Source organism: Heterodontus francisci, chromosome 23 (assembly GCF_036365525.1).
Source record: "Heterodontus francisci isolate sHetFra1 chromosome 23, sHetFra1.hap1, whole genome shotgun sequence".
Classification (NCBI taxonomy): domain Eukaryota; kingdom Metazoa; phylum Chordata; class Chondrichthyes; order Heterodontiformes; family Heterodontidae; genus Heterodontus; species Heterodontus francisci.
Window position 1 is genome coordinate 10,218,732 of NC_090393.1, and position 27,572 is coordinate 10,246,303.

Sequence of the window (27,572 nt, forward strand, 5' to 3'; positions counted from 1 at the left end):
GTACTTTTTTTGAAGTTTATTCAGTACTGTAATGTAGGAAATAGACAGGATGAAGAATACATTCAAATGTAGAGTAAAGCTGATCAGTAAATTTGCCTGGATTAGAATAAGTTTTTCTGAGCTGTTAAGCATTACAGAAAATGCTAAACTGAATCCCTCACTTAAGAACAAACGAATATGCGAATTAAGAGCAGGAGTAGGCCATTCGGCCCCTCAAGCCTGCTTCGCCATTCAATAAGTTCATGGCTGAACTTATTTCTCCACATTACCACCTATCCCCAATAACCTTCCACCCCCTTGCTTATCAAGAATCTATCTACCTCTGCCATAAAACATATTCAGAGACTCTTTCTACTGCCTTTTGAGGAAGAGAGTTCCAAAGACTCACGACCCTCAGAACAAATTTCTCCTCATCTCTGTCTTAAATGGGCGACCCATTATTTTTGAACAGTGACCCCCGGTTCTAGATTCTCACACAAGGGGAAACGTCCTTTCCACATCCACCCCGTCAAGACCCCTCAAGTCACCTCTTACTCTTCTAAATTCCAGCGGATACAAGCCTAGTCTGTCCAATCTTTCCTCATAAGATAGCCTGCCCATTCCAGGTGCCAATATAGTAAACCTTCTTTGAACTGCTTCCAACGCGTTTACATCCTTCCTTAAATAAGGAGAGACCAATACTGTACATAGTACTCCAGATGTGGTCTCACCAATGCCCTGTATAGCTGAAGCATAACCTCCCTACTTTTGTATTCAATTCCCCTCGCGATAAACTGTAACATTCTATTAGCTTTCCTAATTACGTGCTGTACCTGCATAATAACTTTTTTGCGATTCATGTACTGGGACACCCAGATTCCTCTGGATCTCAGAGCTCCGCAATTTCTCACCATTTAGATAATATGCTTTTTTATTCTTTCTGCCAAAATGGACAACTTCACATTTTCCCACATTATACTCCATCTGCCAGATTTTTGCCCACTCACTTAACCTATCTATATCCTTATAGCCTCCTTATGTCCTCTTCACAACCTACTTTCCTACCTATCTTTGTGTCATTAACAAATTTAGCAACCATACCTTTGGTTCCTTTGTCTAAGTCATTTATATAAATGTAAAAAGTTGAGGCTGCAGCACATCAGTCGTTACATCTTGCTAACCAGAAAATTACCCATTTATGTCTACTCTCTGTTTCCTGTTAGCTAGCCAATCTTCTATCCGTACACATAAGTTTTCCCTACAGCATGAACTTTTATTTTTGCCAGTAACCTTTGAGGTGGCACCTTATCAAATGCCTTCTGGAAATCTAAGTACAATACATCCACCGGTTCCCCTTTATCCACAGCACATGTAACTCCCTCAAAGAACTCCAATAAATTGGTTAAACATGATTTCCCTTTAACAAAACCATGTTGACTCTGCCTGATTACCGTCAGTTTTTCTAAGTGCCCTGCTATAACGTCTTTAATAATATCTTCCAACACTTTCCCGAAGACAGATGTTAATCTAACTGGCCTGTAGTTTAGAGATACAGCACTGAAACAGGCCCTTCAGCCCACCGACTCTGTGCCGACCATCAACCACCCATTTATGCTAATCCTACACTAATTCCATATTCCTACCTGTCCCTATATTCCCCTACCACATACCTATACTAGGGGCAATTTATAATGGCCAATTAACCTATCAACCTGCAAGTCTTTGGCATGTGGGAGGAAACCGGAGCACCCGGAGGAAACCCACGCAGACACAGGGAGCACTTGCAAACTCCACACAGGCAGTACCCTGAATTGAACCCAGGTTGCTGGAGCTGTGAGGCTGCGGTGCTAACCTCTGCGCCACTGTGCCGCCCAAAGTTTCCTGCTTTCTGTCTCCCTCCTTTTTTTTGAATAAAGGAGTTATATTTGCTATTTTCTAGTTGTTTTCTAGCAGAACCTTCCCTGGATCTAGGGAATTTTGGAAAATTAAAACTGGCGCATCAGCTATCTCACTAGACAGTTCTTTTAACACCCTAGGATGAAGTCCATCAGGACCCATGGACTTGTCAGCCCGTAGCTCCAGCAATTTGTTCAGTACCACTTCTCTGGTGATTGTAATTTTCTTGAGTTCCTCCCTCCCTTCCATTTCCTAACTTACAGCTAATTCTGGGATGTTACTTGTATCCTCTATAGTGAAGACCGATGCAAAATACCGTTCAATTCATCTGCCATCTCCTTATTATCCATTATTAATTCTCTAGACTCACTTTCTATCGGACCAGTGTTCACTTTGTTAACTCTTTTTAAAATATCTACAGATATACTTGTTGTAGGATGCTGTGTGGTGGTCACAAGACTGCAATAAGCAAAAGATGAAATAGATGTATCTACCTAGCAACAGTCGAGGAGTAACTGCAGCACTGCTAAATTTAGAATGTGACTGCAGATGTTGCAATCTATTACCCCACTAGGCCAGTAGCTTTTTTTAAAACAGCATAATAAGGTGGTGCCAGAGATGACTCACTGGGAAATGAGTCTCACTGCTTCACTGGTGGCTTGGTAAGATTTGGAGATTTCCCTATGTTAATAGATAAATTGGCGGTTTGGCGTAAGATCTGTTGGGCAGTGATGGTTAACTGTGATCATCCACAGGTGGAGAGGACATTCCAGATTATTACACTGGCTGAGGCAAAGATGGGCAAGTGAAAGTGATGTTCTTTGGGGATTTTTTGGATTGGTGCTGAATATTTGAGCAGCTGGAGCAGCTTTAGTGAGTTGAGCATTGAGATGGAGGGGTTTCAGCTTCGGTGCTTACCGTTTGCGTATTGAACTGATAACCCAGATATGTCTCACTTGAGCGGGTGAGTGGCATTTAGTGAGTCATCATGGTAGCTTGAAGTTATGGTATTTGACTTCCAAAAAGATGGTCGTCAGATGATCAAATAAAGCCAATACGTTCACTTAAATACAGAAAACATGTTTGCTTGATTTTTGGAGACAGAAATGCAGAAGTGAAAGAGCAGGGAGGCTGAAGCAGACAGGTCATAACCATTGTGTCTTATTCATCCTGGAGCTGAGCTTCTGACCCCATGATCTTCACTATTATGCTCTACCTATTCTATAGCATTGCCTGCTTCTGCTGCTGCTACCCTCATCAGTGGGAGAGAAGTGAGGTCGTCCGAAAAGCAACAGTGAAATTTATAATGTACATTTTGAATTCTATTTCGTGAACTTCTTGTATAACCAAGAAAAACTGATAGTCAACACAAGAGTAAAGCATGAAAATAATAATCAACCTATGTTAGGCAATTAGCCACAGCTTACAACATGTCATGTTTAATTTCCAGGAGCAAAGCCCCAGTCATCAGACCTTAAAAGGAACAATGCAGGAGCCACAAGAGGTATTGGAAGAAACTGTTACCGTTGAAGAGGACCCAGGCACTCCTACCTCCCACGTATCTGTGGTGACATCGGATGATGGAACTATAAGACGGACTGAAACTAAGGTAACAGATCATTGTTTTTAACTTGAGACACCATTTTTGGGTAGGGATGGCACTCTAACTTAACCACCCACCTGTCCATGCATCCTTCCTTCTCGCATACTTTATCTGATTCATTTTTATCCTACCAATCCATTAGCATACTGCGCTGCCCTGAAGCAAGTTACTTGTGTTTCCTCCTACTTTGGTTGTTCCAAGGAGAATGTATATTAAGGGAACAAATTATGTTAACACTAATATTTAGTTGGTAAGATGTGAGATCTACTTTTATTCTATCTGATTGTTGTCTCATTTGTTGTAGACACAATGCAGTACTGTGTCCCATATGCAATTGAGCAAATTTTAAATAAATTCTCCCTGTAGTAAGCTGCGTCTTATAGGCAACCTTTTATATATATATATATATATATATATATATATCAATCATTTATTTAGAGATACAGCACTGAAACAGGCCCTTCAGCCCACCGAGTCTGTGCCAACCAACAACCACCCATTTATACTGACCCTACAGTAATCCCATATTCCCTACCACCTACCTACACTAGGGGCAATTTACAATGGCCAATTTACCTACCAACCTGCAAGTCTTTGGCTGTGGGAGGAAACCGGAGCACCCGGCGAAAACCCACGCGGTCACAGGGAGAACTTGCAAACTCCGTACAGGCAGTACCCAGAATTGAAACCGGGTCCCTGGAGCTGTGAGGCTGTGGTGCTAACCACTGCGCCACTGTGCCGCCCATTATGTATAATGTATAATTTATAATGTATTTATATACATACATAAACACATGCAAAGTGTAAGTGACTGTACAATGCATCACCCGTTGCTAGCGGAAGCATTCAGCCCTAGTACCCTTCACAAGTCCAAACTGAAGTGACTTCTTGACAGAGTAGCAGGGTTTTTTGGAATTTATGATTGAGAGCCAGGGGCTTATAATATGAAGAATAACTTTGTAAATGCACATCTTAAGCGACAGAATTAATTTTAGATTAACTTTTGCTAGAAGTGGCTCGTCTGATGCACCCAGAATGTGGGGAGTTTATGGTCGTTGTTGGCATGCAGATGTGCTGAACTGCCGTTTTTGCCGTACATTCATTTGTCATTGCCAAAATCTGAGCTACAGTATTGGATTTTGGCCAGTCTAATTGGCTGTTCCAGAATCTAGTACTGCTGTTGTGACCCCTCTGTCAACTTGCAACTTTCTGCCCGTAACACTGCCTTTAATTAATGAGAAACCAAGGAATGTGTGTCTAAATATAGTTATTTGATTCTTGCTTTGAGTAATACACTTATTGGCCTCATTCAAGCATACTCTATTATCATATAACTTTTTTTCTTAAAGAAAGGTTAGCGGTAGGTTTCCATAGGAGCGGCCCATTGTCATGGTAACATGCTCATTTTGTGAGGCATTGTGCCTCAGCTGTTGTCAAAGTCTCCAACCAGCACTAGTAGTTGCAGTATCTATTGGCAGTCAGTAGCACTCTTGTTTATGCTGCCTAGCTGCAGGTCCTGTTCTTGGTCCAGAAGAAAGCTCTGAACTTGCATGGTAACATGTTGAGTGCTTTGAGAGTGTTGGTGGGAATACCTATACAAACAAACACATACAAGCTCTACTTCATTTTAATAGTGACCAAGAGGTCTTACTGTAATTGCATTCCGTGTCATATCCAGCTGAAGAATTATGTGACTCTCTCCCTGCACAGGTCTTGTTCCAAGTTGGTGTCCAACCAGAATCTGACTCCATTATACTGTCACTGCTGAAAGAAGACTGAACAAGAGCGCAGTGCTGCATAAATTCGAATATAACCGCACCCTAAATAACATAGTCACATACACCATTATGCAGCTTTTATAGACTAGTGCCATGTTCATGTTTTAATGGACCTTTACATCCTTTTCATGTTTCGTGACGCAATTTGTTACTGTCCAATGTTAGGAGCTGTGGAATGTTCCTTTTTGGATAAAGCTTCGTTATCTGATGTTTTGCAATCTGTTGGATGATGGTCTGGAAATGTTGCATCGCAAACCCAGTCTGTTTCTTTATTCACGTACTGCTTAGTTGATAAAGAATCCTTGTAATATTATAATATAATATTGTGACCAGACTGCTCATTATTCTGGTTTGCATCGGAAATTAATATTCGTGGATAATGGTTTGATTCTGCACAGCACAAGTTAACACTGGTGCATTCTGGCAAGCATGCCTTGATTTAGGATGTGTACTAATTTGATCTGCAGTCTGAAAGAGGTTATATTTTGCACTGTACATTTTATGCACTAATTTATGTATAGTTTTGTATAGGTGCTCCATGAACTTAAAATGCTGTTTATGAGCCAACTCTTTGGGGTGATTTTGTGATGCATTTATTCATTAACTTTTTTTCATTTTCAAAGCATAGGAATGTTTAGAACATGAGTCAGAATGCAGTTGTGAATCTAGAAAAAGGACCCTCTCTCAGTGAAAGATAAGAACAGCTGGCCTTTGCACTGCATTTTATTCATTTCATTGTGTTGCTTTTATAAGCGCATGCCAAGTCAGAGCTTCATAACTTTGAAATCCCATATCTACTCCTTGGTAATGCAAGCTGAAAAATAAAATTGCACAGCGCACCTATCGCCCAGTGACTGTTGTGGAGACCCTGGTTGATATGTGCCCAGTTATTGTCTAGGTTGACCCAGCAATTCACATGCTTTTTTAAGTAATAAAGCAATCTTAGTATTTTTTGGTTGTGTTGAATCCTGTTTAAAAAATTGGCATCTTGATGTTTGCCATGATTGTTCATCCTCTGAACTAAAGTACATTCAGAACCTTAAATGTTAGATCAACAAATGCAATATTGTTGGATTGAAAATTTTAGAGCAGTAAGGCTTTTATTTGTCAGAAATATTCTGATGCTCCTAAACGGAAGGCTTGATTTTCCAAACCATTTAGTTTTGGCCTGTATGGATCAACAAAATTATTTTTACTACATGTTGAAAGGAATTATTTATATTTACTAATTTACATCGCTTGAGTCAGGTTGGTCTTGCTCCTAAATTGAACACTTTTAACTTTTAGTATTTGAGCAGATATTTAGTTTACCTTCTGCATGTCAGCAGTCGTGAACATGATGGACTTCTTTCCCAGCTGTAGTGGACAGCATGACAGAGTTGTAGTTTTGTCCATGCCTATACTGTATTTGAAATTGGAATGATTTATGACCAGCAATTGGAAGTTTATGATTGTCTTCCACAGTGTTTGGTAATCACAACAACTGGGAATTCAGTTCTGCGTGGTTTTTCCCCCTAATCTAGTGAACTCCCACTGTTTATTTAATTGGAGATAATGGAGATGAAATTTTTAAAAATTAGTTAAACTTCCATTTACCTATATTTAGAATAAATGGTACTGTTGCAACACCCCCAGTAGCTCAGCCAGTTGAGGCAGTGAGTGGTTGAGCTGTACAAACCAAGAGCCTGCCAGGTTTAATATTTAGTTTGTGCTGAGTTTTCCTCTCTCCAGTTAGTTTCAGCGCTCCTGGCTGGAGAAGAAAAAATTACATGGGGTTTCCACACTTGATCCCTATCCATTGAATCTTTCTGGCCGTGAACTTCCATAAAGTGAAGACCGCTTAATGGTCAATTGTAAAAACCCAGTGCAACTGAGCAGCCTGGTAACACCGCACCATCGGGGCTTGTACGTGAAGCAAGGTGCTCTTCACTCTGCCGTTGCAACGCAACCGGGTGGTGACAATTCACCTCTATAACCCTCATGTTCCTGTCGTGGATGTGCTCACCTTCCTCACCAGGTATGTCGAGGTGGCCAGCAGCAGCACTGATGTCAAGGACCCATTTGGGATTTGGACCAGCAAGTGGCAGGTCAAGGTGACGTTGAATGTTGATGCCGACAGAGCCATCATCCATCCTCCCTCCAGCTTTGCTATCGGGGGAAGTCGAGGCTTCTTAGTGTATGTGGGGCAGCCCGGAGTTTATTGCACCTGTGGCAAATCTGGTCACATGGCAGCCAACTGCAGCACAGTCGTCTGCAAGAAGGAAGGCCATCAGACCAAAGACTGTAAACAGAGTAAGTGCTGCAACCTGTGCGGTGCAGTAGGCCACCTGTACAAAACCTGCCCCAAATGCTCCCTCAGTTCTGCTCAGGTGGTAAGATCCAAGGAAGGCCGGTGAATGTGTCTGGCGCTGGGAAGGAGACAAGCAACCCTCTCAGCAGCGACAAAAGTCTACCTGACGAGGAGAAGACGGGAGGCAACTGCAACCAGGGACCCGACACCTACCCCATGCCCGGAAACCCTTCCTCTCCAGACAGAAGCAATGGAGGAGGAGGCAGCAGATGGACTAACTGGTCAGTGGCAAGTGGTACAAAGGAAAACCACAAAGAAAAAAACCTCCAAAAAAGGAACAGGTCACCACCCAAACCAGTGGCAAGAGGAGGCTACCGTCTGGGACAGACTACGGCAGCTCCTCCTCATTGGACAAGGAAGGGCCGCAACGACGGCACCTACAAAAGAAGCAGCAGAACTTCAAGGAGCTGGAAGATGAAGCCCCCACGTCTCCGGGGCACTGGAAGCTGTGATGGGCTCAGCGCACCCCAGCTCCGGGACATCGAGAGCAAATAAGCGTCTGGTGCACTCCAGCTCCGGGAAGCCTTGCTGCCTACAAGACGCCCCGATGTCACCCCAGTGGAACAAGCCCCCCATGAGAAACCAGGAGGGGTGTCTGAGCCTGACTAATGTGAAGGCTTGCGTACACTTTGGGTATTCAAGAACATAACCAAAGACTGGGACTAGCAAGAACAACTGGTGTGGGAAGCAACACCTGACTTTAAAATGGGTATGAAGATTGCTTCGATTAACGTGCGTAGCATTAAATCCACTAAGCGATGTGTTTCAACCTTGGGCTACTTCGCCAAGGACAAAGCCGACCTGCTGTTTCTGCAGGAGTGTGGTATACCAGACCTCAGCACCTACAGGCAATGGTTTGCAATGGTGATCCCATGGGCTCTTGAACTGGTTAGGGGATAATGATTCCCATTCCTCCGGCCTGGGTATTTTGCTGCGGGGAGGCAACCTCATCTGTGAAGTTAAGGAAGTGGTAGGCAGCCGCATCCTCATAGCAGATGTAATGTACAACAGTGCTTCACTCCGGTTGATCAACGTGTATGCCACAGCTCAATGCAGCGAGTGACTAATGGTCTTCCAGCAGCTCCCACTGGTGCTGGCAACATCCAGACTGGTCATTCTAGGCGGTGACTTCAACTACATCATTAATGTAGCTGGACGATCCAGCAGGGTTGACAGCAGACTGGACGTTACTTCCCGATTCCTAATGGAAACCGTAAAAGATGCCAAGCTGCACCATGTCTTCAGCAACCCTGCAGACGGAGCGCAGTGTAGATACACCTGGTGAAGACTGGACGGATCTGCCCGTTCCAGGATTGACTTCCTGTTTGTGTCCCGTGCTTTCACGGTCAGATCCACCGGAGTCAAGCCGGTGTTCTTCACTGACCACTGCCTCTTACTGGCCGACTGTCACTTACAGGATGATCAGCGGGTTGGTAGGGGGACATGGAAGCTCAATGCTACACTGCTGACCCCAGAGAACGTTGAGGAAATCAAAAGGGATTACAAAGGTTGGAGGACTGTGAAAACCCTCTTTGACTCTGCGGTGCGTTGGTGGGAGGTGATCAAGGAGGACATCAAGAGGTTCTTCATCCACAAAGGTGTTCAGAGGGCAAGAGAGAGACAGAGGGAAATGTCCCGACTCCAGAAAAGAATGCAAAATCTGCTTTGGCGGCAGTCGATGGGGGTCGAGGTCAAGGATGATCTCCAAGAGGTGAAGAGCCAGCAAGCCTAGCTCTTTGCCACGGGTGCTTCCAATATGATCTTCCGGTCCAGAGTCCGCTCCGTTGAGCAGGATGAGATGTGCTCACGTTACTACTTCCAAAAGGTACACGGAGAGAGCTCTGTTATCAGCAGCCTGAAGGAAGCGGATGGTTCGGTAATGTCTTTGCAGTCCGACATACTAAGGATCAGCAAATCATTTTATGCTGGGCTGTACGACGCGAAGCCCAGGAACAGCACATTCCCAGTCCTTCCTGTCATCTATCACGGAGGTCTTAGATGACAGTATGAGGGTGAGACGGGACAAACCACTAACTCTGGATGAGCTGACAAACACAGTCAGGTCCTTCAAGACGAATAAAACTCCCGGAAGCGATGGCTTACCGGTTGAGTTGTATTCGGCCCTGTGGGACTGGATCAGCCCAGACCTGCAGGAAGTATGAGAGTATGCTTCTGGCCAGCAGCACCTCAGAATCCATGAGGAAAGGCATCATCACCCTCATTACAAGCGGAAGGGGGAGAGGGTGGAAATCAGAAATTGGTGGCCCATCTCACTGCTTAATGTTGACCACAAGATTCTGTCCAAAGTCATCGCCAGTCTGGTCAAGTCTGCTCGAGTTGGTGATTCACCCTGCATTGTACCCAGCAGGAAGATCTCTGATAGTCTCGCGCTACTCAGGGATGCGATCGCCTGTGTACAGGACAGGAGGGTGGACACCTACCTCATCAGCTTGGACCATAAGAAGGCTTTTGACAGGATATCGTACACCTACATGATGGACATGCTTTCCAAAATGGGGTTTGGGGAGGGAATCTGCAATTGGATCAAACTGCTCTACACAAATACCAGTGGCGCAGTCTCACTCAGGAGGGAATCTGCAATTGGATCAAACTGCTCTAAATAAATACCTGTAGCGCAGTCTCACTCGATGGGTGGGAATCAGAAAGTTTCCCGATCCAATCTTCAGTGAGACAGAGCTGTCGTCTCTCCCCTGTCTTGTTTGTTTGCTGTATCGAACCTTTTGCTGAGTCCATTAGGAAGGATGCGGGCATAAGAGGGGTGACAATCCCAGACAGCGGAGGCACTCCGGTTAAAACCTCCCTGTACATGGATGACGTCGCCGTCTTCTGCTCGGATCCGCTGTCCGTTCGCAGACTGATGAAAATCTGCGACCAGTCTGAACTGGCCTCGGGAACCAAAGTTGACCACAGCAAGAGTGAGGCCATGTTTGTTGGGAACTGGGCCGACCGATCCTTTGTCCCCTTCACCATCAAGTCAGACTACCTGAAGGTGCTGGGGATATGGTTCGGTAAGGCCGGGGCCTGCGCCATATCCTGGAAGGAGCGAGTAGCCAGGGTACACCGTAAACTGAACATGTGGGAGCAGCAATCTCTCTCCATTGTGGATAAGAACCTGGTTATCAGGTTTGAGGCGGTCATGTTGTTGCTGTATGCGGCGCAGGTCTATCGCCTACCCCACTCCTGCGCCATGGTGGTCACTTGAGACATTTTCCGCTTTATCTGGAGATCCAAAATGGACCGGGTACGGAGGGACATGACGTTCAAACCTCTGGATAATGGCGGGAAAAATGTACCCAATGTCTCCCTCATCCTGATGACTGTTGTCATGTGTGACTGCATCAAGCTGTGCCTAGAGCCCCAGTACGCAAACACCAAGTGCCACTACGTGCTGAGGTTCTGTCTGTCCCCGGTGTGGAGAAGGATGGGTCTGGTCACAATGCCGCGTAACGCTCCATCCAGTTGGACCGTGCTGTACCACCTATCCTTCGTGGGGAAATCTCTGCAGAAAAACACCTTTGACAACCAATCCAGGCAGTGGTCTGCTCGGAATGTCCTCAAGGCCCTACGGGAAAAGGATATGGTGGATCCTGTCTGATGATTCCCCGAGCAGACTGCCAAAGTGAACTGAGGGAATGGACCCATGGGAAACCCCTCAGGTTTGCTGTAAAATGTACATGGCATGCAAAATGGAACGGAAGGGTTGTGAGGCAACTCACTCCTGTATTGAAGAAAATTGATTTCCTTTGCACTTTTTGGCATGTCAACTTGGTGCTGTTTTGAACTGTGTTGTAATATATTTTTTACAGATTTTTATGAATTAAGTATATTTTTGAGGAAAAAGGAAGTGAAGCAAGGCAGCGCTAGATCTATTTCATTAACAAGTTGGTACCTTGAGTGCAGGAAGGAAAATGAGTAAAATTGATGGGTGGTGGGAACCAAGAGCATGAAGGGAAAAAAGCACTTTTATATATCAAATAGTCTCCAGCTATTCTGTTGATTATCTCCATTCGATATAATCCAGTTTTATTTTTAGTTGCTTGAGTGTTTCGTTGGAAATTTGATGTAATCCATGTTGTAACATGAAAATTTCCATTTGGTTGAGACCACTGAATCCTGCAGTACAATCTACACAATTGAATGTATTTACTGCCTAATATTCATTTGTCTGTCATTTTTATCTGGTTCGCATGCATATTTACAGCATTTAAATTGCTTTTCATGTGTTCGTGGTTGATTTTTACAACAGAAAAATATGCTTCACATCAGTCTTTGTACTGTAAGGGCATTTAAAGCATTTGAGAAGCCTTCGTTTAGGTATCCAGAGAATTATTTAAAAGAAGTACAACTCCAAGTGTTTACGCCCTACAGTACTTCCATGCATTATCAACCCATCTCTAAATCTGGTTTCCCTTTGTGGATGGGACTCTGTGTTTGTGTGATGGGATTGATATTACTCTGTCTTATTCAGGGAGGTTGTTACTGATCCTAATTAACATTTTTATTAAATTTGTGTTTCAGGTTACAAAAGTGGTTAAAACTGTGACAACCCGAACAGTTCGGCAGGTGCCACTTGGGCCAGATGGTTTGCCTGCAGAGGGGTCATCTCCTGCTGGTAGTTGTATAGATTCCATTGACAGAAGATACATGAAAAATGGAGACCGTTACATCACACCACAGGCGAATTCCACTTTAACCAGAGTCTACAACAACTATCCAGATTCGTATGAGAATCACCATGACCTATACCGTTCGTACACTGGCCAGGATGGATTTGCAGATGTATCTGATAACTATGGGAGCCTGTCACGAGGAGTTCATTACCGCCCCCGCTATGCTTACATGCCACGAGACAACTACAGACCAGATGAAAGCTACACATTACTGAGTAGAAACAAGTATACTGTTGCCCAGCCACAAGTGCAGCCAGATGGCAGTGTTGATCTGAGCCGATCTCAACCAGAACGCTTCCAGCCAGAACCTTACGGACTTGAAGATGACCATAGAAGTCTAGGACCAGATGATGATGGATATGAACTGGATGGAGAGCCAGAACCAGAACCAGATTACTCCACAGCAAGTCGAAGGGCACCCACAAGGACTAATGGAAGGAGACCAAGGAGGTAAGAATTTGACTCTCGTAATGTTGTAGTCTTTAACCATACATGTTGCAATGCATTGTAGGTGGCTGTTATGACCAGGTGAGGAGTCGTCTAGGGGGTTCCCTCTTAGCCTTTGCCTGGTTTAACTGTAACATAGTTTAATTTTTAGAAAAACACCGTGTTTTAACTCCCCCTTAGTGAATCCTTGTTCACTGCTTTCCAATTGTAAGGCAAAGAAATCAATTCAGACAGGTTTTCTTAGATTTTAATAAAAGAAAGGTAGCAGTTAATTAGTAAACTCTAATCCGGTTACCGACTACGAATATGCGACGCAACAACGCTAGCATTCAAACGTGTTAAACACATGCAGATAGCGACAGAAAAGTAGAAAAGAATAAAGGGAAAAAGTTGGAGGCAATAGATGGGTTTCTATTTTACTGTACATTTGAGTTTGCTGTGAAGTCTTTGGTTGGCGGTCAGACTTGCAGTTCGTTGGGGCCCAGTGCACACTTCAACTTGTTTTGAACTCGGAGTCTTTTCTCTCGAGGTTTACGTGTCTTCTATAGGTCCAGTGGCTTGGGAGAAAACAAGAGAGAGAGAAAGGGGCTTCCTTGCTCCAGGTTCCAGTTCCAAACTACCTTCTGACTTCAAACTGACCTGTAGCTAGTTCAAGAAAACCTGGACCAGTCAGTTATGTGACCAGCTGCTTGAACCAGTCCTGGCTCTGTGGATTGTAGTGTCGTAGCAGGGCCTGGAATGCGCTTCCCTACACCTTCAATGACTGATCAAAGTCCATTGTGTGTTATGTGGACCAGGGAATAGTCCTTTGTCTCCACAAGCACTGTCTGTTAGTATGCAAATGTCCTTCCAGCCAAGTGTCTGGTGATTTTTTTTTTTAGCAAGTTCGTTCTTCACTCCAGCAACAGTTTAAAATCAATCTTCATATGACAAAATTAATAAGCCTCATTCTTGGCAGGTGGGGGTCTGCAAGACAGTGGCCAGTGTGTGATTTACAATATAACAAATTTCTAGCCATTATAGTGGTGCTTTCGCTTGGCTGGTCACTATCCAGTGCTTTCACCTTCCTTTCCACCTTCTGTCATTTTTATCCGATTTCTCAGCGATTATTTCAGGAGGAACAGAAAAGATCACATTTGGTGCCCTATTATTAGTCCCATCTGTACGCACAGTTGCATTCTATTTCAATGACCTCTTGTTGTGCAAATGGCAGTCTGTCAACATAATGTTGATACAGTAGTGATGGTTTTCCCCTTCCCCAGGAAGAGCTGTTTCAAGTACGTTAACTACATTGTCCTACTATATTTAGTTAACATGCCAAAATCATACAGGAGTCACTTTCTTTTGCCATTTGTTTCTGTTTCAAACTTAACTCCTTGAATCTAATATTAGACTCTTAAATGGATTAATGTTTTCAGAACAGTCACTGCAATAGTGCTTTGTATGTCGACAGCATTAAATGCAACTGTAGTACTTGTTTTTATATTAGCGGTTTGGTTGTGCAGGGATCAGGATATTTCAGCAATCTTTTTCTGGCTTTAGGTGTCGGTTAGTGATGTAGTCTACGAATAATTCAAAAACCTTGAATCATCCAATAATTTGAAATAAGTAGTTTAATTAAAGCAAAGTGGTAATTTAGAACTTAATAGCTTCAATTATCCAATAATTTAGATTAATGGATTTTGAATTATGAGTAGTCTGTATTTGTGTTCTGGAAATTAAGTATTGACAGTAACTTCAAATTAACTTGATGGAAAGAAGAAAGTGTACAAATTGAACAATTACCTCTTTCCTCTTCTCTTTTCATTTCTCCCCCCCCCCCCCCCCAGAAAAAAAAATGGAAAATTTGTTGCAGTGTCTCCAAATAATCTCTAACTTAATTTGCTAGTAATTTTTAAAAAACCTTTATCATGACTGAAGTGTCTGAAAGGTAACAGAAATTCATTTGGAATATGGAAATGGACTGAACTGTCCCTATGTCTGTTCATGTGTCTGAAGTAGTTTAATTGAAATGCTAGTTAATCTTCTGTGGCATTGTATATGGATAGTAGAGACCAATTTAAGTTTGTCAATTAGCACTAGCGGTTACAGATAAACAGGAGCGGAAAAGAGGAAAAACAAACAGGTGGAGAGAAAAGGTGATGAAATGGGGAAGGATAAAACAGTTGGGGGGGGGCGGGGGGTGATGATTTGTGGGAGAGACATAAGAGGGAAGGGAGGACGAAAAGAAAGGAATTCAGATTGTCAAGTTGCGGGATTGATGCATGTAATTACCAGCCAATGGGGAAGAGAAGGGTACTGTGGATGTGAAGCAGATTAGAGGTAGCCTGTGAGGGGCAGCTTCAGCCAGCAAGGGAGTGGAGATGAGAGGTATCAGATCAAATAAGTTTCTCAGTATATAGCAGGGTAGTGGAGGGGGGGATTTTTAACCAACATACTTATGATTGTGATTCCTTGTTCAATTGAGCGTTGTTGCATTTCATTGTGCTTGCCGTTATAATCAATTGGCCAGGTAATGTTGCCCTTACAGTGCCAGCTTACAGCTGCAATACCATTAGAGCCTTGAGACCACTCATCAATTTTAATATATATTTGGTAAGAGCATACACTGCTGTGTTTCCCCCATGAGATAACAATCTCAATTGTGTGGAGATGGGGAGCAGCGGCCAGGTGCTTCCTCGGGATTCTGTCATGCGCTCTCTCTTTGCTGATTAGTAATTGGTGTCAGAATGAGCTCAGTAAGTAGCACAATTGATTCTGAATTGCAGGGTTTTATGATTCTGTATTAGACAGTTATCTGAAAAGGCAGAATGTGCAGGGTTACAGGGAATGGCATTAGGTGAATTGCTCACTTTGGAGAACTGGTGCAGGCCTCCTTCTGCGATTCTGTATTAGGTCATGGATTCAAGCCCCATTCAGAACTTGAACACATAATCAAGACTGACACTTCTTTGTAGTAATGAGAGGGTGATGCAATTGCAGAGATGCTGTCCTTTGGATGGAACATTAAATGGAGACAGACTGTCTGCTTTCTCAGCTGGGCGTAAAAGATTCCAAGGCACGGTTTGAATAGGAGCAAGGGAGTTGATCCTTCTAATCATTTTAAAAAGGAACAGACCTAGCTGTGCACGAATTGGCTGCCGCACTTCCCATCGTTACAACAGTGACTACACTTGGAATGCTTTGGTATGTTCTGAGGTTGTGAAAGACTCTTTATAAATGCAAAAATGCGAGGTCATTTTTTCTTTCTCTATAATTTTGGACCATACTACCTTCGTCACCTATACTGTAGGGCAGTCTGAAGATGTAACTTCAAGAAAAATCAACAAATCTTAAATCAATATAAAAAATCCCTGTTTCCTTCGTAACTGAGTTATTTTTGACTAATTTTTAATCATTTTGTAGACACAAATTCTTTTTTTTAAATTCTGTAAATTATTTCAAAGGAAATATTGCTAATTAATCTCGTATGACAAGTTTTCTGAGTGCTCTTAAGCCTGTATTTGAGGATGTCTTGTTTGGGTGGATCCTTCACAGAAGGGATGTTATTATAATCTGATGCTTTAAAAACAGGAAGATCTAACTAAAAGACCTTGCATCGCTAAATTCTGCTTTCCAAATTGTTTTTTTTCTTCTCCAAGTTGGGGACCACAAACTTCAATTTGAGGAATATTTTGTACTGTAAATACAAGTTTTTACATATACTGTTAATTTCAGAAAAGGTTTTATTTTATTTTTTTTATTTTAGAGATGCAGCACTGAAACAGGCCCTTCGGCCCACCAAGTCTGTGCCGACCATCAACCCACCCATTTATATTAATCCTACATTAATCCCATATTCCTACCACATCCCCACCTTCCCTCAATTCCCCTACCACCTAACTATACTAGGGACAATTTATGATGGCCAATTTACCTATCACCTGCAAGTCTTTGGCTGTGGGAGGAAACCGGAGCACCCGGCGAAAACCCACGCAGTCACAGGGAGCACTTGCAAACTCCGCACAGGCAGTACCCAGAATCGAACCCGGGTCGCTGGAGCTGTGAGGCTGCGGTGCAAACCACTGTGCCGCCCATAACCACCGCGCCGCTCCTTAGTTGAAGATTTTGTTTCAAAAGGTGGGTGTTGGACCTTTTCCTTCAACTGCACTAATGCCGAAATAGGCTGCCAATTTTTCACTCAATAATGTTTATTTGCTACAACTTGTTTACTTGTTTGCTACATTGAAGAGTAGCTGTTGGAGATCCGGATGAGTTTAAAATCTGGTGCAAAGCTTGTGTTTTATGAAAGACAGCACTTGATGAATGCTGTGATATTAAGCATGTTCCCAGATATTGCAATTCATTTTACGATAATTTCTTTTCCCCCTTATTGATTGGAGCTTTTCTCTATATAAAAAAAAAATACCTGTTTGAAGGCTATTGCTGCCCATCTTGGCTTAACGTTTAGCTTTTGACGCTAAATTTTCAAGCTCATGGCATCAAATTGCCAACATCCATGAATCAGTTTGTTGAGCAGCATTGGTAGAGGGAGGAGAGAATCTGAAATAATAAGAAAATGCTGGTAAACTTCAGCAGGCCTGTGCTGCCTGCTGCTAGGACTGAGGCGGGAGCAACTCACTGCCAATTCCGCCCCGTCACTCCATAGGTCGCAGCATATTAAAGTTTTCCTGTCCAACTGGAAAACAGCCAAATTAAACAGTCTAGTAACCCCTGGAATAAAACAGACCAAACCAGATATCTTTAGACTACAACTAATTATCTTTATGAAAATTAAATGTTAAACACTATTCAGATAAACTTATGTCTAAAGACCTTCTAACTAATTATTTTAACCTAACTTCCCCATTCTCTCTCTCTCTCAAAAATCACAGTTAACCAGTTTCTTTTTTTTTAAATGATGTTTTAAAAATTAGCTGTTTCTTAAGAGTAAATAAATAAGTCTTTGTGGGTTATGATCCTGATGGATGAGGTATTCTAATGGGAATATAATCAAATGCTACTCAAAGTCTTCACTTGCATTTGATGAAATAGTCTGTTTTTGATAGGCATTCAAGCTCGTCGGCTACAGCGGGCATTAAGCAGTTCTTTGAAGGATGAGTACAGCAATAAGTCAACTTGAATTTTAAAAACTGACTATCTCAGTTGAAACTTTACTTCAAATTCCAGCAAACTCAATCAGTCAAGAGAGATTCAATCTTGAAGCAAATACTTCCTAGCTTGGAAGTAAAGCAAGAGTTTCAGTACCTTCAGCAATACAACCAGTCTCTTAAAAGAAAGGGCTTTTTTTTCCCCCTCCTCAACAGGCAGTCAATTTGGCCCGTAGCTCTCTGTAGAATTTTTGCTGAGAGAATATAGACAGTTCCTCAGAAGCACGCCTCGCTGGAGAATTTCTCAAAACAAACTGGTTCAGACTGGTTTTTGACAGATTTATACAGTCAAATTGAAACTTTGTACCATGTGACCCCTCTCCCTCCTGCTGTGTTCTAGGGGCAGGTGCAGCTGGCACCCTCTGCTCAGTGTTAAAGGCACACTTTTTAATCCAAGGAGAAAAATGATTACAGTTCTGTGACACTCGCCTGCTGTGTGTTGCCAGCATTTTCTATTTCTTTTAGATTTCCAGCATTTTCTTTTATTCTTTGATGGGATGTGGGCATCACTGGCAAGGCCTGCATTTGTTGCCCATCCCTAATTGCCCTTGACAACTGAGTGGCTTGCTAGGCCATTTCAAAGGGCAGTTCAAGAGTCGACCACATTGCTGTGGGTCTGGAGTCACTTGTAGGACAGCAGATTTCCTTCCCTAATGGGCATTAGTGCACAAGATGGATTTTTATGACAGTCGATGATAGTTTCATGGCATCATTACTGAGACTAGCTTTCAATTCCAGATTTTTAATCTGCGTGACACCACTACCTACTTCCAACCATTCTAGAAAAACTGCCCTTTACTCCGACTGTTTTCTCCCTTCTAAATACTTAGCGGTCCCCTTAATTCCCTGTCCTTTGCTCCAGTAATCCCTCGTATTACCAAAGGTCTTTATTAAAGACTGTGCACATGACATCCACTGTATTTCCTGCATCTACGATGCCTCAAACCCTTCTGTGAACTTTATCAGGCACCATATTCTCTCTTGAAATCTGTGATAACTTTTTAACTATTTAATTACAGTACAAATGTTTAAAACTCATTGCTTGGAAAAAATGTTGGTTATAACACCAAGGTCCTGCAAACCACAACGAACGAAATGTGCTTATCATTCTAACAAAAGTGGGAGGAAAACAATTGAGAGAGACTGAGCTGGAGTGCATGTCCAGGAAGGAGAAGGAAGCTATTTTCTGTGTCATTGAAGCTGAATTTGGCAACGTAGACCAGGGATATCCTTGGATCCATTCCTGTTCATTTGCTGAAAATCCGGTGCAGTTAAGACAATGGAATGGGCACACATCTGAGACAATTCCAGCTCTTGGAGTTTTCCAGTAACCCTGAGTTGGAGTTAATCCTCTCTATTAGGCTGTTGGCCAAGTAGATTCATGTTAGAACTTAATTACATTTTAAGCGATTCAAAACCTTTGTTCAATTTGATAATGTCAGCAGTTCTGAGTATGCTATTCACCTGTTTTTGGTCTTAGGGTTATTAGTTGGGCAACTACATACGTCCTAGGAAACTTGATCTGATACTGACAAGTTGCTGAATATGCATTTGGCAATGTTGTATTTCTCCAATTTAATATAGGCGCACATTGCAATTATTTTTTGTCTGAAGTTATCGATGTGTATTGACTTGATATATTTTATATCTGTTGGATGGATTAATTGAGAAGTCAAAATCATTGTATGTACAGTCTTGCGACCGAGGCCGAAGTAGTGCACTGTTAATTCAGTCCCACTTCTCCACAGGTCACAACATATCAATAAGTTTTCCCACTTACTGAAAGAGTCAGTTAGATACTCTATTTGTCCCCAGAATAAAGCACACCAACGAGGTTTCTTTAATCAAGAACAAAATTATCCATTTATTATAAACCAAGTCTTAACCAATAATGAAGTAAATCTATACGCGAATTGAAATGTTCAAGCCCCCTTTTTTTTTTTTATCCTAGCCCTCACACACACAACTAGTTGACCCAGAAAAAAAATTCTGTTTACAGCTGTTAGAAAGAAATGGAAGAAATTTTTTTTAAAAAGCTTAGACCGCCAAGAAGCGAATATGGAAGCCCTTTGTTTTGGCGAGGTGTCCCAAAGTCGAATAGGTGGCTGCCACTCGGAATCTTTCCAGGTGATGTTGATGAGCAGTCTGCTTGGGTAGGCATTCAAAAGAATCAATTATCGAAGGGTTCACATAGGTTTTCCATCAGATATGCAGCAACAAAGGTTTCAGTTCTCACACTCGATGCAAAGTTCTTTTAAAGATGCGCATAATCTGCAAACATTCAGGAATTATTCCAGATCCAGGAGGCAACAGTACAACTTCATACAGGCTTTTGCTTTTGAAGAGCAGGGATTCTTGAGAGGAAACAGTGGTGGATTTTCTTGTCCTGGCATATCAGTATGCAAATTTTCAACTGCCTCTTTTAGTCCAAAAACCAGCTGACCTTTAACAGTTCAAAGTGAAACTAAAAACCGTTCAGCAAAAATCCTGTGACAGCTATATATCGTGGTCTGTCATTTCATTGAACACAACTACCTCTTCAGGTTAGAACACCTGCTGTGTAAGTTCAGCAATATCCAGATAATTCAATGTCCATGAAATCCTTTTCAGTTTTTAAAAATATAGATTCTCAAGTTTTAACACAAAAGTAGAAACCCACCTAACAGCAGCCATCTTAATGTGTAAGACTTTTAAAATGAATATTTACTATTTTTTTTTACAGTTTATTTGAAGCAAATGTAAGTACTCATGGTAATATGTATGTTACGACTGAGGCGGGAGGAGTACACTGTTTGTTCTAGTCCCACGGCTGCACGTCATAAAATATATTTAAATTTTTTCCCACTTGCCGATAGTCAATCATAGACTCTTATTTTTATCTCCGAATAAAACAAAACACACCAGGTTTTTTTAATAAATAGCAAAATTATCAATTTATTATCAAAAGTCTTAACCAGTAATAAAGTAAAGCATAAACATAGAGATTGAAATATTCAATTTCTCTTTTTACTTTCGCCCCTCACACTCACATGCACACACATACACCTAACCAGAAAAATAAGAGATTTTTGTTCACAGCTCTGTTACAAAATGAAAGACAAGAAACACTTGGGCTGAATACTTTGTTCATTTTTGAAGTTTAAAAAAAAAGATATGGAAAGATGTCCTTTGTTTTGGTTTGGCGTCCCAAATGTGTTTTGACGGCTGTCGCTGGGATCTTCCTATAACAGTTCTTTCCAGGCAATGTTGAAGATCAGTTTGAGTAGGCTTTTCCAGAAATTCAGATACAAAGGTTTCAGATGGGCCTTACAGCAGAAATGCAGCAACAGGGGTTTCAGTTCCCACACATTCGATACGCAGGGCTTCTTCAAATATAGGAGGAAAGAGGAGACTGGATATGCAGGGTTTCTTTCCAAGAGAGAGATAAAAATGAGTTGGGTTTTCTTGACAGGCAAAGAACGACTGTCTTTTTTAACAATTCAAAGTGAAACCAATAACATTCTAGAAGTCAAGCCTCCTGACCTCTATAAATCTTGATCTGTCAGTTCTTTGTCAACATCTCCCCAAGTCAAAAGAACAAGCTGGTATTTTATCTGAAAACGGGTGTCTTCCAGTCAGGACTTGTTTACAACCCAAGTCCAGGAATCCTTCTGGTGACCTCTTCTTAAAAACAAAACACAAAGTTCAGCATCTCTTCAAGCTTCCAGATGCATCAATGTCCATCGTTCAACTATAAGTCCTTAAAGCATATTTTACAAAAAAAATTGAAGCACTCTCATAATACATCAGTGCTTTTGAAAGAAGGACTTAATTCCAGTCCCATCACATGGTAGAACCAAGCATTCCCAAGTCAGATGAAGAACAAGCTAAACAGCAAAAGTTGAAAATACACAGGTCTGGCTAAAGGCCTGCTACCTGACGCAAACCCGATGGGACCCGCAACGTGTCCGGTTCGGGTCGGGTCGCTCATCCGGATCTGGCTTTGGGGCTGGGTCCGGCTTTGGGACTCGGGCTAGGTCTGGGTTGGGGACACACAGTACTGCCTTTTGCTCTGCTGGGAGGAAATGGAAGTTGAAAGCGTCAAAATTTGAAAAGCCTGCCTGAGCTGTGAGTCTGGGATGTCGAGGAGGAAAACGTGCATCCGGACTCCACAGACTGAGTCTGCGCAGTGAGCGTCTCTGACGTCAACGCCCTCATGCTGCAGCTTCCTTCCTTCCTTTCCATCCATCCAAAAGTGCTAAGTACAGTGAGTGCACTATGGATGTAAAACAAATGCTGTCGACAGGAAAAAGTGGACATTCCCGTAGTCGGGTCGGGCACGGGAAAAAATGGAAGGACTCTGGCCGGGTTGGGCTTGGGTCCGATGTGGTTCTGTCAGGGTCAAGTTTTTTTTCCTAGACCCGAGCAGGCCTTTAGGTCTGGCAGCATCTGTGGAGAGAGATGCTGATACTGCCAGACTTGAGTATTTCCAACATTTTCTGTTTAAAATTTCCAGCATCCAAAGTACTTGGCTCTTGTAAAGCCAAGTTCAGTTGAATGTTTGACTTAAATTATCTCAAGTATGCAAGATGACACCTGTCTCTTTCTACACCAGCTATCTTTTATGGCTTGTGCATAGTTGCCAAATCAGTGCTGCGTGTGTTTTCTGTTTTTTTTTGTGTTTTTTCCCTATCCCCTCATGTCTAGAGACACCGAGTTGCAACACTCTGTTATGGCAGGTGAGGAGGGGGTTACAGTCACCCCTCTTGCCCTTCCTCCTATTTGACTGCAACAAGGTTTATTCCTTTTTCAACAGTGGCTGTTCTTACCACCTCAATGAGTGCTTTACCTTTAACCTTTAATGTGATCATGAAAGAGCCAATTGGATAGGTTTTCTTGAGTTTAAACAAAAAAAAGAGTTAAGTTTGTTATACTCGACACTAAACCCGGTCTAAAAAATAATTTTTAAAAAATACGCGACACATTCACGCACACATTAATATGAGAATCTCACACACACAAATAGATTATAAAGTGGGATGTAGGTTTTTTTGGTTGAGTTAGAGTCCAGAATAAATAAAAGTTAAATACACAGTTGGTGAGGTTGGATGTTTCAGTGGTCTTCTGACTGAAGTTGTAATCTTGAAGTCTTTGGCTGGTCACACTGCACTTTGTGGCTGGCCCGCGTGGCTCAGGGTTTTGTTGGAGGCAGACTTGTAGGTGGCTCTCTTCCCCTGGTCTTTGGCTATAGCAGTCTGTAGGCTTGAAGGGTTCACATGCGATTTTCGAACTTGATGTTTGAAAGGGAGGCACACAGCCTTTTTTTTTTGCTGCTGCACACTGTTACTGTTTGTTTCTTGAATCTAACAAATCTCCCAGTTTTACACCGCCTGGAGAGATGGTCACATGGTTCTCTCAATCCCTTTTGTTTTTAATGAGATCCAAAGTCTAAAAGCCCAAAAAACCCCTCAGGTGGTATTGTTAGTGTTAATCCCCTGGAGGAACGTCTCCACTCATGAATGCCTCAAGATTCCTTTGAATGTCCCGCTAATGAGGGTGATCTGGATAACCTGCTCAGTTAACCAAAGCATTGTCCTGGCTCGGCTTCTTGTTAGACTTCTGTCAACGATTTGATGTTCTGGATGCAAATTGCCTGGCCATCTTGGCTGCCAGTCTCTTTTTAAGTCAACTGTACGATTTTCTCCATTACAAGTCTAATGTAAGTTTCCAACCGATGAATTAATATTTATTATTTGGCATATACTGTTTTCTTAAAAACTGAAAATTATTTGAGCTCAACCCACCACAGAGGGAGAAGACTTTTAATTTTATTTAATCCCCTTAGGCGAAGATTTTTTTTGAAACCTACCAAATGCTACTTTGATTTATGTCACCAGAGCTAATCCAGAGGAAGGTTATCAATTAAGGAATTAACTATTTCAGTTCAACGTCAATTTTAAATAACTGCAGTAAAAATCTTGGATGCTGAGAATATAGCATAAAAGTGATAGCCTCAGCTTAGTATGAAGAAGTCTATATTGTGAGTGCAGATAAATGGAGCCTTTTGGAGTTGTGTTACACACGATTGGAAATCTTGTTCATTTTAGAACCTTTGGGAAGAGGATTTGAGTGCAGTCCAGACAAAAAATGTCTCGACTTGAAATTCATGTGGTAAAGAGTTATTCTGAGCTTGGGTTAAGATTCAGTGTTGAGAAAGAGTGGATGCAGCTTAACATTGCATTCAACCTGACTTAATGCTCTCTGCGTTTGTGATAACAATTTCAACAGAGGTTTTCTCTCCATTCTTCGTTGTTGATCACAAACTATCTTGAACAATTAGAAGTTAAATATTTTAAAAATCCATATTTTAACTTCTAACAACTGATTAAAATCTTTGGACTGTGCTTGCTAATATCACTTTGTAAGAGGGATTTTCTGACAGTCAGGATTTTAAATGTTCTTGTGACCTGTCTGCAGCCTTTGACACAATTGATTCCATCATCCTCTTCCAAATCCTCTCCATTGTTATCCAGCTGGGTGGGACGACACTCACCTGGTTCCATTCTTAGCTATCCAGTTGTAGCCAGGCAATCATTTGCAATAACCTATCTTCCTGCTCCTGAATTATTACCTCTGGTTTTCCTCAAGGATCTATGCTATTTTTCATCTACACGCTACCCCTTGGCGACATCATCTGAAAACAGAGCATCGGTTTTCACATGTATGGTGACAACACCCAGCTCTTAACACCGCCCCACTTGACTCCTCTGCTGTATCTAAATTAACTGACTGCTTGCATTACTGGATGAGCAGAAATTTCCTCCAATTAAATAAAGGGAAGATCAAAGCCATTGTCTTCGGTCCCCATCACAAACTCCGTTTTAACAGACTCCAGCACTTGTGCTGGAAACTGTCTTAGGCTGAACTAGACTGTTAGCAGCCTTGGTGTCCAATTGGATCCTGAGATGAGTTTCCAACTGCATATCTGCACCATCACTAAGAGTGCTATTTCCACCTCTCTGACATGGCCTGACGCTTTGTCTGCCTCAGCTCATCTGCTGCTGATACCATGCCTTTGTTACCTCCACACTTGCCTATCCCATGCACTCCTGGCCAGCATCCCACATTCTACTCTGTAAACTTGAGATCATGCAAAACTCTGGTCCCCATGCCCTTAGTCATGCCAAGTTCCATCGACCCAACATCCCTGTGCTTGCTGATCTACGTTGGTTCCTGATTGAGCAACATGTTGATTATTATATCTTAACCTTGTTTTCAACTCCTTCCATGGCTTTGCCTTTCCTCTCTCTATCATCTCCTCCAGCCTCATAGCCCTCCAAGATAGCTGCTCTAATCCTGGCCACATCTCCGACTCCATCATTGCTGGCCGTACCTTCAGCTGCCAAAGCCCTAAGCTCTGGAATTTTCTTCCTAAACCTCTTTGCCTCTCTGCCTCTCTTTGCTCACTAAAACTTGCCTCTGACCAAGCTTTTGGTCATCTCCCCTAATATCTCCTTATGTGGCTGTGTCAAATTTTATTTGGTAACGCTACATAAATGCAAGTTCTTTGTCATCTTCCATAGACCCCTTTTAAGTGCTGTTAAGACCTATAACACTGGAAATACCAGCATTTGTGAAGAGAAAAGCCAGCTTCTGATGTTGCAAGTGTGTCTTTCATCAGAATAGTAGCTCATTCTATCATTTTACCAATGCTGACCTTTTTTAATCCAATTTTCAGCTTTTGCAGTTTCCTTGTTGCTTTACCCACTTGAAGTCTTGTTTGTCCTCTTGAGTAACAGCTTCAATCGTTAACTATTGGCAAATGAAACTACAGAATAGAAGTTAACTGTTTTTGCATAACGGGAGGTAGAATGGCTGTTCTTCACATGTGTTCTGACTCCATAATTATGTTTGTATTGTAGAGGTTATGACGATCCCATTGAAGCAGAGATCATTGAAGATCGGATGCCTTATCTGACAGGAGTGTACAATGCACCATTAGCTCAGCCAGAAAGGGGGAGCATGGCCAGTCTGGATCGGCTTGGGAGACGCTCACCATCAATAGACAGCATCCGGAAAGACCCCAGGTGGCGGGACCCTGATCTTCCAGAGGTTATCGCAATGCTTAGCCATCATCTTGACCCAGTTAAATCAAATGCTGCAGCCTACCTGCAGCATCTGTGCTACGAGAATGACAAAATTAAAAAGGAAGTAAGGCAGCTGAAGGGTATACCTATTTTGGTTGGACTTCTGGATCACCCGAAACCGGATGTCCATCGTAGGGCCTGTGGTGCTCTGAGAAATATCTCGTATGGCAAAGATCATGACAGCAAAGTGGCAATCAAGAATTGTGATGGAATTCCTGCCCTGGTTCGATTACTAAGGAAGACCAATGATATGGAAGTTAGAGAACTAATCACAGGTAAATGCAGTAGAGAAATTATTTATTTTCAGGAATTGGATATCACTGTCACTGCACTCGATGCACTGAACTTGTCTTTCACCAGATGGCTGTATAGAATTGACAGCTATGAGCATGATGCTTTGGCCTTGAGTGTCAATCCCAAGTGATCAGTCTCTTTAAATTCAATGCCAAGCAAATGCTTAGCAGTACCCAGCTGGTAGTGAATTTTAAAAGTCTTTATTCGAGGGAGGAAAGGATGCAGTTTATTGCTAATTCTACGGATCTGCTTGCTGAGTGGCTGTTTTCCAGCTGGCAGATCTGAAAAGCCATGTCTTCACAGGCTGCAATCCGAAGTCACAATTCCCTGACCGCATAGGGAGAGATTACCGATGGCATTGATTAAACTGGGGGAGAGGAGGTGAAAAGGGAGAAGTGCTTTGCATTTAAAATGTTCAGTGTTTTCCTTCAAATGAAAATGTTCCTCTCTGTTGCTGGTACATTGCTTGTGATTCTGTTAATTTCTCCAACTTAGTACTTCCTACAGCAGTATTGGGTCAGATACTTCAAGTATGTCAGCAGCTTACTGAGATTTCCCTATGTACCCATCAATTTTTAGGTTTGTTGTCAACAGCCTGTTTTTGTTGCTTTTCTTTGAAAGTTTATATTTGTGAAAATCTTTTTGCATTGGATTTAAATCTGCGAAGGTGTAACAAAGATTGCACATGAGGTGTTTTTCAGTTGACGCACCTGTATTTACGTGATCAGAAAACGTTCTACTTTATGCAAAATCTCTCAAGATTAAAAATGAGTAATAGACCTCAAAAAGCATAGAATTTATGTTTACATATTGGGATTTTAGCATTAATATAGAAGCCAAATAATGACCAGTTAGCTTTGCAGACATGAGATGGGCCATCTGAAATCCATGCAACACTGAAATGTAATTTTGTGTCCATCAATGCAGACAGTACTACCAAAAAGTCAATTACTATAATGCAGTTGCTACTACTTCATGACATAAGGTTATCGATTAGGTTAGCTACTTTTATTTTCCTATTTGATACTTATTTAGCTAAAATTAGTGAGTGCAAGAAAATATAGCCCAGTAAGGCACATGTCAATCAGACTTGACAGAAAATGCAGCAATTCAAAGATAGCTTGCCTAAGTTAGTAAGTCTCTCCCTCTGGGTTCATGCTACACTCCAGGACTTGAGTATGTAATCAGGGCGAACTCTTCACATTAGTACTGAGGGACTGCTGCAGTTTTCTAAGTGCCATCTTTTTCTCTTGGGTGT

General features: G+C 42.1%; 1 protein-coding gene across 8 annotated transcripts in view; it reads left to right on the forward strand.

The window, feature by feature from the left end:
• Positions 1-27,572, forward strand: part of arvcfb (ARVCF delta catenin family member b) — a 391,994-nt gene that overhangs the window by 263,098 nt on the left and 101,324 nt on the right. For all 8 annotated transcript variants that reach the window (XM_068054661.1, XM_068054659.1, XM_068054662.1 and 5 more), the window contains 3 exons: positions 3,326-3,484; positions 12,146-12,747; positions 25,796-26,295. In XM_068054661.1, the coding sequence (XP_067910762.1) occupies positions 3,326-3,484; positions 12,146-12,747; positions 25,796-26,295 (1,261 nt within the window). The remainder of the gene's footprint in view (positions 1-3,325; positions 3,485-12,145; positions 12,748-25,795; positions 26,296-27,572) is intronic.